This window comes from Athene cunicularia, unplaced genomic scaffold (genome assembly GCF_003259725.1).
Source record: "Athene cunicularia isolate RWA unplaced genomic scaffold, athCun1 SCF_46, whole genome shotgun sequence".
In the NCBI taxonomy this organism is placed as follows: Eukaryota; Metazoa; Chordata; class Aves; order Strigiformes; family Strigidae; genus Athene; species Athene cunicularia.
In genome coordinates, this window is record NW_020799475.1 from 31,841 (window position 1) to 45,849 (window position 14,009).

Consider the following 14,009-nt stretch of genomic DNA (forward strand, 5'->3'; position numbering starts at 1 on the left):
GCCCCCCCCCCCCCTTCCATCCCTGGGGGCTCCCCCAAACCCGCTGCTTCCCCCGGGCTGAGCAAAGGCTTCCCCGCGCGATGGCAGCATTTGCTAAATCTCCAGCGCCAGCTGGAGATGCCTCAGGTGTCTGCTTTGTTTTGCTTCTCTCTTATGAAATGAAATGAGAGGAAATAAATTGTAGCACAGCTCCCCCGCCCGACTTTCTGTTCAAATGCCAGTTCTCAGCTAAGGCTATTGTTCTGCAGAGTTTCATTTTAAACTGCTTTATTAGACACTCTAAAATATCACTTCCTTGCTCTCGAAGGCAGCCTGTTCCTACAAGAGAGTTAAAAGCTGAGGGCTTGATCGCAAAGGCAAAATTTTGTTGCTCTCCCAAATCAGCTGACTGCATTTTTTAATTGAAGGCAGCCCTGGGAGTGGCGGTGTATTATTAGCCGTGCCGGTGCCTGCTCCCCTCCACCCCAGAGGCAAGCTCTGCTTTTGCATTGCCGAGGCAAGAGGTTCAATTAGGTTTTGGCCTTCTCGCAGAAGCGCCCATCAAGCGCTTCAGGCTCCTTGTATGTGGAGCGAAGAATTGAGCCGAGTCAGTTCCCACGTCCTCCCAAATGTTGCTTTTCCTTGTGTCTGGCTGCAGATGCACAGCTGGGAGCTGGCGTGGAAAATCTCCATAACTCCAGTGCCTTCGGTTCCCATCAGAGAGGAAAAAATATTTTTATTGTAGCTATAAACACGGTGTAGGTAAGGCAGGGGAGATGCTGCCCCGACCTGAGCCTGGGGCCTCGGTCTGGGCGCTGCAGAAAGGAGCTGGTTCCCAGAGAGTGATAATTTCACCCGCGTTGCCCCCTCCTGCTCCTGAGGCGCTGGTTCCTGGCTGGGGAAGCAGCAGAGCTCTCCAGGGCGTTGCACTAGCTTTTTCTCCCAAGGCTCCTCACCGCTCAGCGAAGGAATGAACCTGAGCTTTGATACAGCCCCGGCAGCTGCCATGTCTGTGCTCTCAAGATGTCAGCAACGATTACTCATCTCCAGAGCTCCCGGTGCGGAGCAGAGGGGAAGGGAGGACTCAGCCACGTCTCCTGGCACCTCTGGCCACACGATGCTTATTCCCCTCTGGCATCGGTGTGCTCCGGGGATGCGACAGCGTGCTCTCACGGCCTTCATCCTTGGCTCTGAGCCGCCGTGGAGCCTGGCAGGGAAAGGCAGGTGGGGCTGGCACAGCTGCAGCGGGCGAAGGAGCCGGCGCGGTGACTCCCACGGCAGCTGCAGCGGTGGGAAGCAGCACGGTTTCATTCCGGCTGTTACAAAAGGTACCCTTGAAAAACAGGCAGGAGAAGGCAGACTGCGGCGCAGCCACCCGCGAGGCAGGGGCTGCCACGTGAGCACAGCCTTCACCTTCAGCTCTCGGGTGCTAAGGGGCCGATCCATCGTGGTTTTATACCCGTCATAGCGTCTGCTTGGCGAGTCTGACCCCGTGGTGGTCTCCTCCAGCCCGGTGCCACGATGGCCAGTGGCTCCTCCATCTCGGAGAGGGGCTGTGGGAAGACTGGCCGCTCCCATCACGACAAAGCATGCTGGCACTTCTCCTCAGCGTGGCTCCAGCCTGGTCAGCCTTCCCGAGCTGTCATCTCTTGGGTGATGGCCAAAGCATCGCTGCGGGGGTGTCAGACGGGGACCCCGGCAACCCTCGAGCCGCCCAGCGCTTCTCAGAGCTTGTTCTTGGAGGGGGACCAGCAAGGAGAAGGGGGTTACTGTCGCTGCTCTGAATTAGCACACCTGGTGCGGCGGTTCCCAGAGAGCGAATTAGTTAAATTAATGAATCCTCCCTAACGCCAGAATTCAGGGAGCTCCCTAATACGTGTCAGTTGACATGACATTAATACTCTTTTCTGTGACCTTTACATCGCCATCCAAGCCCAGGTTCCCCTTTTTGCCCTTTGCTGTTCCCTTTCATATTTAATATTAAATCTGATTTATCTGCCAGAGGGCTTTATCGTGCGCTTAGACAAATCGACAGGATTTCACAATCCCTCCCCGGGGCAGAGCCAGGGGTGGGAAAAGCTTCAGCCCGAGGGGTAGAAGTCATCTTTTTCAGCCCTGGGCAGAGCTCACCCCGCTGCTGCTCCCCTGCTGCTCCTCACCACGCCAGCATCTGATTTTCACCCGCATCATGGCTTGCGGTACTTGCCGCGGGGCTCCCTGCTGACCCCACCGTTTTCTTCAAGGTCAGCACTCGGCAAACTCCGAGGGCCAACCGGGGCGGGCAGCCGCTGCTTTCCCCTCCTCTTGATTTATGTGTTATTGAGCACAGAGAGACTCTACAGAACCGTCTCGCAGGGGAAAGCCTGGCGCAGCCGGGTCTCCGAAGGGCTTCCTCGCATGTAGGACTCCTTTGTGCCTCCCACGGGATCCTATTACACCTCCTTTGCTGCTTTTTCTTTATTCGCTGCGGATTATTTTTTTCACGCAGCACAAACCAACTGCCAGAGCCAGCGACACGCGCTGATGGAGAGGCAGGGGGGTGGCTGGAGGCAGTGATGGATGGCACAGGAGATGCTGGTTGCAGATCTCAGGGACATGTACAGCACTTTAATTGGTCGGCCTGCACAGATTTCCTCACAAACAGCATTTTTTAATCTAAAAGAAAGCAAGAAACTGGAACATGTCTTGCTTCTTTCATGGCTTCCCTGGAGGCAGCAGCAGCACATTAAGGAAAAAGAGAAGGAGGAGGAAAAAATAGTCAGAAGCACCAGGTGGCTGAATATCTTGCAGCCTAATTGATTCCTCTTTAATTAGTACAAAACCTGTTGCTCTCAACAAACGTTCAGTGCCAGCTTTGGAGCAAGCAGCATCCTCCCCGGCCCCGTGCCAGCGTGGCTTGGCATGGCGGAGGGAGGAGAGGAGCTGCAGGGAACAGGGGGTTGAAGGTTCCTCTTCCATGCCTGGGAACAGGGGCCACCTCCAGCTCCTCCGACGTTCCTCGAGGCAGCAAGAGCAGGAAGGAGGAGAACAGGCCGTGTCACTGCCAGTTGCATGCCGAGCCATGGCGAGGGGCTTGGATGGGACCATCTGGAGCAACTGAGACTTCACGGGGATTTCTGTGCCTGTGCCCGGCCTCACTTGGGAGCCACTTGCTTTTCACCCAAATCCAGTTATTTTTCAAGTGGAAACGAGCTCAGCTTAATTTTTGGTGAAGTGACTTCTCCACTTTGTGCCTCCTGACTTCTGAAAGGGTGTCTAAGCCCTTGCACAGGTTTGAGACCAGGCTCTGCGCTGCTCTGGGTGAGGTGGGGACTTTGCCAAGTACATCGAAACCCCCCCCTGCCCCGCAGCACCCAGCCACATCTCGAGTGCTTCTGGAAATGCCACCTTATGGTTTTAATTCTTCTGACCTGTGCAAAGGCTTCTGCTGGCGCAGGGGGGCTGTGGGGATTCTCCTGTCACCCAGCAGCTTCTCTCCACCAGACCTGGGAGTTGGACCCCGCTCCTGGCCCTGGGTCTCTGGTTCTGTCGAAATATCTTCGCAGATGAGGTGATAACTTGTCTGCAGGTTCTGTGGCAAAGCCCCCTCCACCGGCCAGCTCGCGACAGTTGCTGTTGCTCCAGCACAGCAGCTGCTCCCCAGGAAACCCAGAAATACCCATTTAGGTAGAAAAGTGTCATTTACCATCGTGTTTTACAGCTGATCCCTACTGAGAAACCCTTCTTGCTGTGCGAGCACCAGGCCAGCAGGCTCTGGGAAACAGAGATGGCTTCTTCCATCCCGGTAACCACGGAAAAGGACACAAATGCCATTAACGCCAGCCTGGCATCTCGTCGTGGCCGATGAATCCTCCGTGGGGGCTGGCGGGAATTGCGGGTGCGTCTGGGAGCGCAGAGGAAGCTGCTGTGCAAACGCTGAGGCCTGAGCAGGAAGCTCAGGAGCTAAAATACACCCTGCCTGCCCTCAAATACACCCTGCCTGCCCTCAAATACACCCTGCCCGCCTTCAAATACACCCTGCCCGCCCTCACGCAGCCCCAGCCCCGTGTGTCACCGCTGGGCAGGGGGACTCTGCAAAAGTGGCACCGTCACAGGCTCCGGTGACTAACGAATCCCAGCAGTACGGCCCCGGAGCAGGAGCTGGAGCATCCCTCTCCGGGCTCCTGAGGGCTCGGGAGCAGTTTCATGGTGCCGAGCTGTTTGGCTGACGTTACACAGACCTCTCCGAAGGCGCGATCCGGCCTGCAGACCTCACACCGCCGTGCGGATAATTAACAGTAACAAACGACCCCGTGGGTGCCTGGAATCCCAAGGCTGGGGTGATGAATTAGCAGCTGAGCAGCCTCGCTTTTACCTTGGAAAAAGGAGCACATCCAAGGTAGAAATAGCTGCAGGGCAGGCCCTCAGCTCATTTTATTCCTGCAGCGAGTGCAGGAGGGTGTTTACAGGAGGATTTTCTGCCTGGGCTTGGGAGCCAGGGACCACAGGTTGCCCAGCTGGAAGCCATGGCTCTCCCTTGCTCACCGCCTGCCCCATCCCTTCAGGAGCTCTGCAGGCTCCCGGCTCATGAGCTGGGGAAACGCCAGCGTGGAGAAGCCGTAGCTCAGCCTTGGAGCTGTTTTCCTGCCTGTGTGCAAACGTAGAGCCTGATCCAAAGACCCCGGTTCCCCCCTGCCCTTCCTTGTCCCCGGGAGCTGCCTCCCACAACCCGCTCGCTTCCAGCGCGCAGGTGCCAAACCAAACCCGTGCTTTGCAGAGCCCTTTGCTTCTGGTTTTCCAATCCCTTGTGGAAGGCCAGCAGTTCCCTGCTGTTTATAAAAAGCTCTATCTGTAAGGAACCGTTGAGAAAAACAATAGCTTTTTTTTTTTTTTTTTTTTTTTTTTTACCTCTTTTCCTCCAAAATGCACTCCCCATCCTGTCACCGCACGCCCCGGTGCTGCCCCAGGCGTGTCGCACTGGGATGGGTGAAGATGCCCAGACCCTCACACGGACGGCAGCATCCTTCCTCCCTCCCTCCCTCCCCGGGCTGGGAAAGCAAAGGGCAAATGGCTGCAGGGAGGCAGAGATCCGCATTATGGACATGATTCTCTTTCTCCTTGGAGAAGCCTTAATCTCAAGCCATTAATAAAAACAGATTTCATGCCGCACACAAAGATTAAATGAATTTTGCCTTGTCTCCGTGGGCAGTATCAGAAATACAGCTGCCTTCATACATTAGGGCTCTGCTGTGCTAAGCCACTAATACTGGAAATGAAGCTCAAGGCTTTTAATCACCCATCAAAGAGTCCTCCAGACTATTGGGGATATTTTTAGGATTTACAGGTATTAGCTCCAAAAAAAAAAAAAAAAAAAAAAAAAAAAGCCCAATTTATCAATTCATCACGATTCAACTCCTGCACATCACCCCTCTCCTCCTCCGCTGGCCCCACAGCACCCATAGCTGGGTTAGGCGGGGGGGTCGCGCCCGTTGGCACCCTCCTGGCCTGCATATGGGGAGGCATTTTGGGGCAGCCAGTCCCCTCAGGCTGCTGCCTTAGTGCCCACTCGCTGACAGAGCGAGCCAAAGCTCGCGGCGCAGCGTTGCCAGGCTCTGAGCAAGGCTTTTGACTCGTCGCCTGGATTTAGTGGTGCTCAGTGGGAAGGGATCCAGCTTCTCCTTCTCTCTACCAATGTGTTCCCTCTGTGAAAGTTGTTTTCATGCCCTTTGCACCCCAGCCAGCTTTTATCCTTGTTTCTTTGGAGGTGAAGGATGAACCGAGCCGGAGGGAGCAGCCCAGCTCTGATGTGCAGACAGAGCCAGGGAGAGCGGGAGGGAAATTCTCGGGGAGCCTTGGCACAGAGCTGGAGAAAAGAGCATCTGCCACACCACGAGCTCCTCCCTGAGCCACAGCCTGAGCACAGGGGAACCCCGATCCCCTTCAAAAAAGCCCTTTTGGGAGCAGGTGGCTGGAAAACACCTCCCTGCTCACATAAAGCTGCCCAGGAGCCGGGGCCTCCCGAGAGGCAGCAATTAGCGCACGGTTTTACAAAGCGCTCCCGGCGTGGGGGCTCCAGGGACGGTACCTCAGCCCCAGCATCTCCCCGCACAAGGGAACGGAGAGGCTTCCCCCTCACCAGGGTCTCCCCAAAGCGCCCAGACGGATCCCCAGGAGGCACAAAGCTGCTTCCTGGGGACGCGTGGGAGAGCTCAGCACCGTCGAGGGAACCCCCACGGCACGAGGCTTCCCCACAGCGACGTGTCCCCCCTCCAACACCACAACCAGAGCCCGACCCCAGCAGCAGAAAGAAGAGAGCTCCCAAGACCAGCAGAACAGAGGGCTCTGAAGCATTTCTAGATGTACGTATATATCATATATTTGTGTGTGTAACTATACATAGATAGCTGCATACTTACACACCCGCACAGGTAAATATTTATAGATACTGACCTCTTCAGATTAAAGTCCAAGGCACTTTTTACAGTGAACAGGTTAAAGCCATAGTTTAAAACATGCCTGTTTCTGGGTACAGCTTGGGTTTATGGCAATGCTGTGGGGACGGGCCAGTGCCCGCTCCTTCCCCCTGGCCAAGAGATTGGACCAGAAGGAGGGATGTAAGCCCGGGGCCGGATCCTGACCACAGAGACACACAAGCGGCTCCCGCTGGGACGTGTGTCAGCAGGTTGGGGTGTGCTGAGACCTCAGCAGGGGGGAAGAACACTTTGGGCAGAAGAAGGAGCAGAGCTGGGGGCACGTTTTACAGTGCCCAGAGCACCGGAGCCCCCACTTGAGAGCACCCGCTGGGCAGGCGGTGCCAGAGCCCTGCCCGGTGGCCCACGGGGCTCCGAGGTGGCTCATCCAGCAGGGAAATAACTAATCCCATGGCGTGGCTTTTCCTCTCCCCTGCAAAAGCCTCTCTCTGCCACCCCAAGCCCTCTGGGTGCCTTTTGGGTGGGAGCTCAGAGCTGGGAGAGGAGAAGCTGGGGCCAGCACAGAGCCTTGCAGCAGCATCTTCGCCTTCTCAAACTGCTGAGGAATCACCTTCCCACCCAGCAAACCTACCTGGTGGCCATCGCACGAGGCTCTGAGCTGGCTGGGAGATGCCGGGCAGGAGAAGCCCAAGGGAGAGCGGTGCAAGGGGGCCAAACACCCCAGAAATCCCCAGGCACCCCCAGACCCAGCTGGCAGCAGAGGAGGCTCAGCCCTGCCCTCCCAGGGGAACCAGCCCCTCTCCTCTGGCAGAGCTATAAACCCCCCGAGCTGGTCCTGGCCATGTCCCAAAAGCTGCTGCCACCAGCTGCCCCACAAGCGGGGGCAAATGTGGGGGGCAGGAACAGCCCCAGCTGGGCAAACCCAGGCAGCCACCATCTGCCAGCTGGTTTCTGGGGGGGAGGATTTCAGGTCTAGGGGCCAGCAAGGAGCCACCAGAGCTCATGGCAGCTCATTGCTGCTGGGACTGGGCCCTACTGGCTTTAACTGGCCTGAGAGGGTCAGGCCAGCATAGCTGTGACAGTAATAACGGCACTAACGAGGACAGCCCGGCAGTGACTGCGGCTCTGATGGGGAGGAGCCAGTGTAGAGGCTTTTAGGCTTTTCCTGGACAAAAGCAGCAGGAATTGGTCCCATAGGTGCTGCTCGTTCCCAGACCTGGTCATGCTCCATGTGGAAGACTGGCCAGGAAGGAGCATTGGGGCTGCAAAAGAATATTTTAAGACTTATTTGACTTATATGATGCAGTGGGGATCAGGTCCAGCAGCTCAGGGGCTGGAGGGAAGGACGCGATGCTCTCTGAGGCTCGAGATGTGCCTCAGCTGGAAGGCTGGGATGGAACATCCCTGCAACCTCATCACGTTTCTCTCGTGCTCAGCACTTTGTCCTCCTTACGCCATCGCAGCCTGAGGTTGAAGGAAGCAAAAAAAGCTGCAGCTCCCCAGGACAGGGCGTGAAGCCCAAACCGGACACCTCCCAGGCACGGCGGCTGCGTTCCCTCGGATTCACCCCGGGAGAGCGGGGTGGCTCCCGGGAACGCGGCAGTGCAGATCACCGGGGCAGGGCTGCCCTTACCCCCATCCCAGAAATTAGGTGTTGACCTGAGAAGAAAAAGTGAGCACACTATTGCTGCCTGCTTCCTTCTGAGCAAAGCCCGCACAGCCTGGCTCCGCGTCTAAGGAGCCAAAGCAGGCAGGAACAGCGTGTTTCGGCAGCCAGCGTGGCACAGAGCAGCTTTGCCAGGGAGGAGGGTGCTTGCACCCTCAGCCTTTGCTAGTCACAAGTGATTCCCTGTCTGGATCCTGCCCCCGCTGAACCAAAACGTGCCGAAAGTCCGGCTGGAGGAAGGGAGCAGCACACCCCAGAACAATTCTTCCACGAGAGCTTCCATCCTGGGGGAAGGGGGGAATTTTGGCTCTTGCACAGCTTGTGCCCAGGGAGCTGAGTCTCTCCTTCAGCTGGAGGAGACAACCTGGGGGAGGAGGGGGAATGGCTTTCCAGAAATTGCTGAGAAAAGGGGGGGCAGACCTTTTCCTTCGGGAGAAGCAAAGCTCTGGTGCTGTCGGGCTGCTGCTGGATCTGGACCTGCTAAAGGGCCAGTTTCCAGGTGCTGGGAATGAAAACCCGGAGGGTAAAGGGTAAAGAGCACGGGGAGCCTTTCTGGCTGGGGGTCCTGCGCCCCTTCTCTGCCAGCCCTGGCCTCCGTCCTCACCGGGAGCAGCGGCTGTACTCAGAAACAGACATTTGTGGCAGCAGGCTGGCGTCGCTGCCTGCTGACAACCGGGTTGGGTACAAAACCATAATTGAAAGTTACAATAACCTTTATAATATAGCAATATATTTCATAGTTAAAATAAACTATTATGCTTTCCCCTATTGTTAAAAAAGAAGCGAGCAGTACAGAGGCAAGATGCAAACCCAGGTCGAAGCTCCTTAAGTCTGGACAGAAACGTCTGTGAGTCTGCAGAGAGGCCGTGGTAATTTTCTGGCGTTTCTAGGACGTTTCCTCACAGGCAGCGCAGGGAGGAGGTTTGTGGAGCAAAAGAAAAAAAAAACAAAAAAAAAACCCCAAATGAGGCTGTGCCAAAAATGAGACTGGCTGTGGCTAGGTGGGTCCTGGAGGGGCTTCGGGGTTCAGCCCCGCCGGTGCGTGGGGTCGGATGCTTCCCAGCTGCAGGAGGTCGGCATCTCTTTGGGATTATAACTCTGCATCGCAGTTTTGTTCTTGTACTTTTCCTCCACCTCGGTCGCTGGTCCCAGCTCTTCTCTCCACTTGTCCCCGATGCCCTTCGGGGCCGCAGGCTCCAATGACATTCTCAGGTGTGTAGACAAGCACCGGCTGGGGAGCATTTACCGGAGCTGTTTACCGGAGCTCTGCCAGCTGCTGCCACGAAGGGACACTCCAGCTCGAGCTGCCACGTTCCCCTGGGCGTGAGCCGGGGGCTGCTGTCGGCACTGAGGCTGCTCCGCTGCCGGGGACCGAGAGCTGCTTGGATGGAGCAGGGCGGCAGCTCCAGGCGGGCACCCCGGGCCCAGAGCCCCCCAGCACCGAGGGATGCTGTGGACTGGGCCATGCTGGGGTGCTGGGGGCTCCCCCCCATGTCTGTGGCACTGGGGTGGTTCCCCGGTCCCGGCAGCGGGGCTGGGTGGGGGTTAGTCCCGGTGCCGGCTTTGGTGGGGTCCGGTGAGACCGGTGCTCGGGGCAGTGGGGCTGGGCTACCGGCACCGGTGTTGAAGCACTGGCAGGGGTGTGGGTGGAATATGGGGGTGCGGGAGGAGGTGGGGGCTGCAGGGTGCATGGGATGCAGGGGGTGGGATGGGGGGTGCAGGGGCGCGCAGGATGCAGGGTGAAAGGTGCAGAGCACAGGGTGCAGAGCCAGGGCCGCGAGGTCTCGGGCAGAGCGGCTGTTTGGGGTGCAGCCTGTGCAGGGGTGAGGCTGGGGGATGCAGGGGGTGGGGTGTGAGGTGCAGAGATCACACCGCCCCAGCCCAGCTCCTGTCAGCCCTTGGTGAAATCCTGCTGAAGCAGCAGCTCTGCCCCAAAACAAACATCTCTTGCACCAGTTGCCATCCCGAAGCTCTCACCACTGGTCCTTCACGACCCTCCGGCGCCTCAGGGCCCAGCAAGCTGACAGTGCCTGGTCTCATCTCACTCAGTTTGATTTCCCAGATTTGATCATTAGCCCGTAAGGCGGCATCAATTCTCAAGCAGCAACGCTTCCTCCGGCTCTCTGACGCTCTAGGATACAACTCTGCACCTCGCCCCCTGCACAGCCCCATCGCACGCGGCAGTTTGTTCCTGCCCGAACCCCCGGAGAGGCGTGGAAGGGTTTTTCTCCTCTGGCTGCCCGCAGGCCAGTGGAGTCACCACGTTGTTTCAGGCTCATTCTCAGCGTTTGCAACCTTTTCTCCATTGCCACGCTGGAAACCTCCTCTCTGAGGTGGGCAGAAGCTCGTCCTGCCGGGGAGGTAGGGCTGAGGGTCACCTGTAGGCACACAGGGAGCAGCAGCAGGGCTAAGAACAGACCTTGGGGGGCTGCCAAGGCAGCGACGCTCTCCCAGCCATCCTGCCCACCCTGCAATTACACTAATGACAAAAGCTTGGAAGAGGGGAAGAGCAGCTCGTTCCCAGAAGCCGAGTATCTCCTGCCGGCTGAGGACCAGAAAAGGCTGGCAGCGAGCGCCGTGCGTCTCCTTTCCTCCCTGAATGCGATGGGAACAACCGTGGCTCGCTACCCTGCTACCCATGGGCTCCACGCAACCACCTCTGCAGCACCAGGAGCTCATTCTGCAGCACTCCTGCTGTCGTCACCTTGCAGCCTTCCTCCTCCTCCTCCTCCTCCTCCTCCTGCCACTGGCTGGGACCGGCAGGGGGGAGCGCTCCTCGCTAGCTACCGCTTGTTTTCCATGTACGTTTAATTGCAGGGCACAAGGAGTAAACCACCTACCACCAGCAGCAAGTGGAGTTTTGCACAGAAATTCCTCGGCATCGGGCTGATATGTCCCTGCCTACGTGCGCACGAAATCCAGCGTTACTTATGGAAGGGAAAGAGTTACAAAGGAGTTTACAGGCTGAGTATACCTGGAGTAACACAGTGACTTTGATTACAATTACTGACACTGCTGGGCGAGGTGTAATTAATATCGCGGAGTAATTACACGGTTACTTCATCTGTTTAAAAATATATAAATAGCCTCTGCTGGGTTTTCATTAAAAGCAGCAAACACCAGCCCCAAAGCTGGAGCCCAGCAGCAGTGGGCAGGGCTCCAGGCAAGGACCCAGCAGAGCCTGAACATGACCCCCGGGCAGCACTGGGGAGGAAAAAAAAAGGCGAAATGGTGAAAACAGAATGGAAAATGGCTGGTTCCAGAAGTAGCCAGGTGATGCAAGGGTACCTCAGGAAGCTGAACGCCGACAATAAAAAGAAAAAAAAAAAAGAAAAAGCACGAGGGGCTGCGCTTTGGCAGGCACAGGCGGCGGCTAATACCGAGCACCGGCACCGTTGCCGAGACGGCGCCGGCCGGTGCTGCTGATCCCCACCGAGCCCAGCAGAAGCGGCCCGAAGGCGACGGGATTTGTTTTAAACAGATGAAGCGCCTGCCCCCGCTACCACCTCACTTGCCAGCGAGCTCCCGCTCGACCTCGGTGAATTTGGCGCTGCCGGCTGGGCTCGAGCGCGGACGTTCCCGCTGCGAGCGGAGGCGGTTGTAGCTGATGGAGTTTTTCATCCGGCAGTTTTGAGGCCGTTGCAAAGAGCCTGCTGGCTTCCCAAAATGCTGGGGATGTGAGCACCGGGAGACCACCCCCCCTGCGCCCGGGCTGGCCCGCCAGCCCCGTCACTGGCCATCACCGCGTTGGCTGGGGGCAGCTCTGCCCAGCCCCGCATCCCCGCACGCTTGAGGCACTGCTTTCCCGGCTCTGGCACGTGTCTCCAGGCAGAATATGACACCGAGGACCAGAAAGAAGAAGCATCTCTTGTTCTGCCCGGGCAGAAAACACTCCCCCCGGGGAGGTTACGGCCAGACACTGGTCACCCACCCGGCAATGCGAGGAGGGGCGGTTCGTGCGGGTCCTGGTAAGGAGGTGGGATGGAGCGCGGGCAGCGTAGGTCAGAGCCTGTGCAAGAAACCACCACGCTGGCATCTGCCCAGGGGGGCTTTGCGATGGTGAGAGGGGCAGGGGGCGAGGGGAGCACCCCGTCCCCCGGCGGGGTCCACGCAGGGGAGGAAAACTCTCCTTCTGGTGTCTCCGTTGCTTCAGTGCTTCTGACTTGTTGGTTTTGTTTTCAAATGTGAAGACCTGAGATTGAGCGTGGGTTTTCCGTCCGCCACCGGACGCCGCGGCGCAGGCTCGCCCGAGGCGTCGCCTCCCGTCCCCTTCCTTCACCACGTGTAGAGGCACCTGAATGGGGATGCGATTCCCGATACCAAGGCGTTGGCAAAGCTCCGAGCATCGCTCGGCACTGCTGGTCCCACCAGCTCCGGCCGAAGGGTCCTGCGGTGGTTCGAGGACCAGAAGAAAGTCCGTGGAGACCTCGGGACCTACGTGGAAACGCTTCCCCTGTCCGTGGGGGACTGAGGGGCTGCGTTTTAGCAGCTGCTTGAGCTCGTGTAAGGGGTGGGGAAGGAGGTGGAGCTGACCCCGATGGGGCTCTCGGAGAGAGGAGTTTGGGGGGTGCCCACCGGCACGCTGACCCCCCGCGCCTCCAGGACGGCGGCGAGCAGGCGCTGCTGCTGCTGGCGCAGCATGTCGGCCATCAGCAGGGGCAGGGAGTTGAAGCTGGCGCTGAGCTGCTCCAGCTTGGACTCCAGGCTGCTGATCTGCTTCTCCAGGTCCTCGCTGCGGTCGTTGAGCTCGGTGATGAGGTCGTACATCACGTTCTGCATCTGAGGAGGGGACAGTGGAGGGGTTAGCGCCACTGCTGCTGGCAGAGCCGAGCCCTTTAACCCCTTTGTCTGAGCAAAGCCAAAGAGATGCCCCATCTCAGCTCTCTCCGGGAGCTCACCCAGGGACATTAAAATGAGGAAATCCTGCCTCCACGCAGGCAGAGAGGAAAGGGGCGGCTGACTGGGGGTGCAGGGAGCCAAGAGCTTTCCTGGAAGCAGGATGACCCCCCACCAGCCCCTGGCTTGTGTCTGTGTTTCTCTCTCTGCCTTGCAAGGGCAGCCACCCCCCAGCAGCTATTCCCGGCTGACATCCACCGAGCCGGAGCATTCTGCGGTCAGCCAGGTCCACTTTAGTTTCTCCAAGTGAAGAGAAACACTCAGGCAGCCTGGCCGAGCCGAGAGGTCGCCGCGGGGACTTGCCTTTGAGAGGTCAACCAGGGTGTTGGCTTGGTCGCTCAGCTTCCTCTGCTCCATCTTCACGCTCCGCAACCTGGGGAGAAGGAAAGAGCGAGGCTGCACCCCCTCCCCAATTACAAACCCGTCTGCGTCCCAGGCAATGGGAAATTGTCCCCGCGCTTCTGCCAGGGGCAGGACCATGATTCCCCCAGGGCTGGGGCTCAGCATCCCCCCCCCAGCACCCCTGCCCAGTGCGCAGCCCCTTACTGGTGAATGGCTTGTAGGAATTTCCTCTGATGCTTCCTGACTTTAGCGTGGTCGATCTTCTTCAGCAGCTTGGTGTGTTTATAGATGAGCCACGTTTCCCGCAGGACGTTGGCTGCTGCGTTCTTGATCTGTAGGAGGAGAGTTGGCTGCGGGTCACCAGCTGTGCCAGCACACGGGATTTCACGGAGACACTGGCCTGGCTCTACCGTGAGCTGACGGTTTGTGAGCCGGTGCTGCAAGAGCACTTGACTCGCCCCAGCTGGAGCGAGGCGCTCGGCTCCGCTCCCATACGGTCTCTTGCACCTTCGCAAGGGATCACAGGCAGCTCGAACGGGAGGAAGGGCAGGCAGAGCTGCCTGCACTGAGCCACGGGGCTCAGCTCCCGGTCCACCCGCATCCCCATCCCACCCTGCGCCAATGCTCCGCCACCGGGCTCCTCGCCCACACATGAAGCTGTACCCTAATCCTCAAAAAAAAAAAAAAAAAAAAAAAAAAAAAAAAAAAAAAAAAAA

At 58.0% G+C, this 14,009-nt stretch overlaps 1 protein-coding gene across 1 annotated transcript in view; it reads right to left on the reverse strand.

Moving 5' to 3' along the window:
• Nucleotides 1-8,765: 8,765 nt before the first annotated feature.
• Nucleotides 8,766-14,009, reverse strand: part of KCNN3 (potassium calcium-activated channel subfamily N member 3) — a 13,789-nt gene continuing 8,545 nt past the window's right edge. Inside the window, exons 5-7 of the mRNA XM_026867463.1 lie at nucleotides 13,498-13,625; nucleotides 13,255-13,324; nucleotides 8,766-12,834 (exon numbers count right to left, since the gene is read on the reverse strand). Coding sequence (XP_026723264.1) covers nucleotides 12,538-12,834; nucleotides 13,255-13,324; nucleotides 13,498-13,625 — 495 coding nt within the window. The 3' untranslated portion in view covers nucleotides 8,766-12,537. The remainder of the gene's footprint in view (nucleotides 12,835-13,254; nucleotides 13,325-13,497; nucleotides 13,626-14,009) is intronic.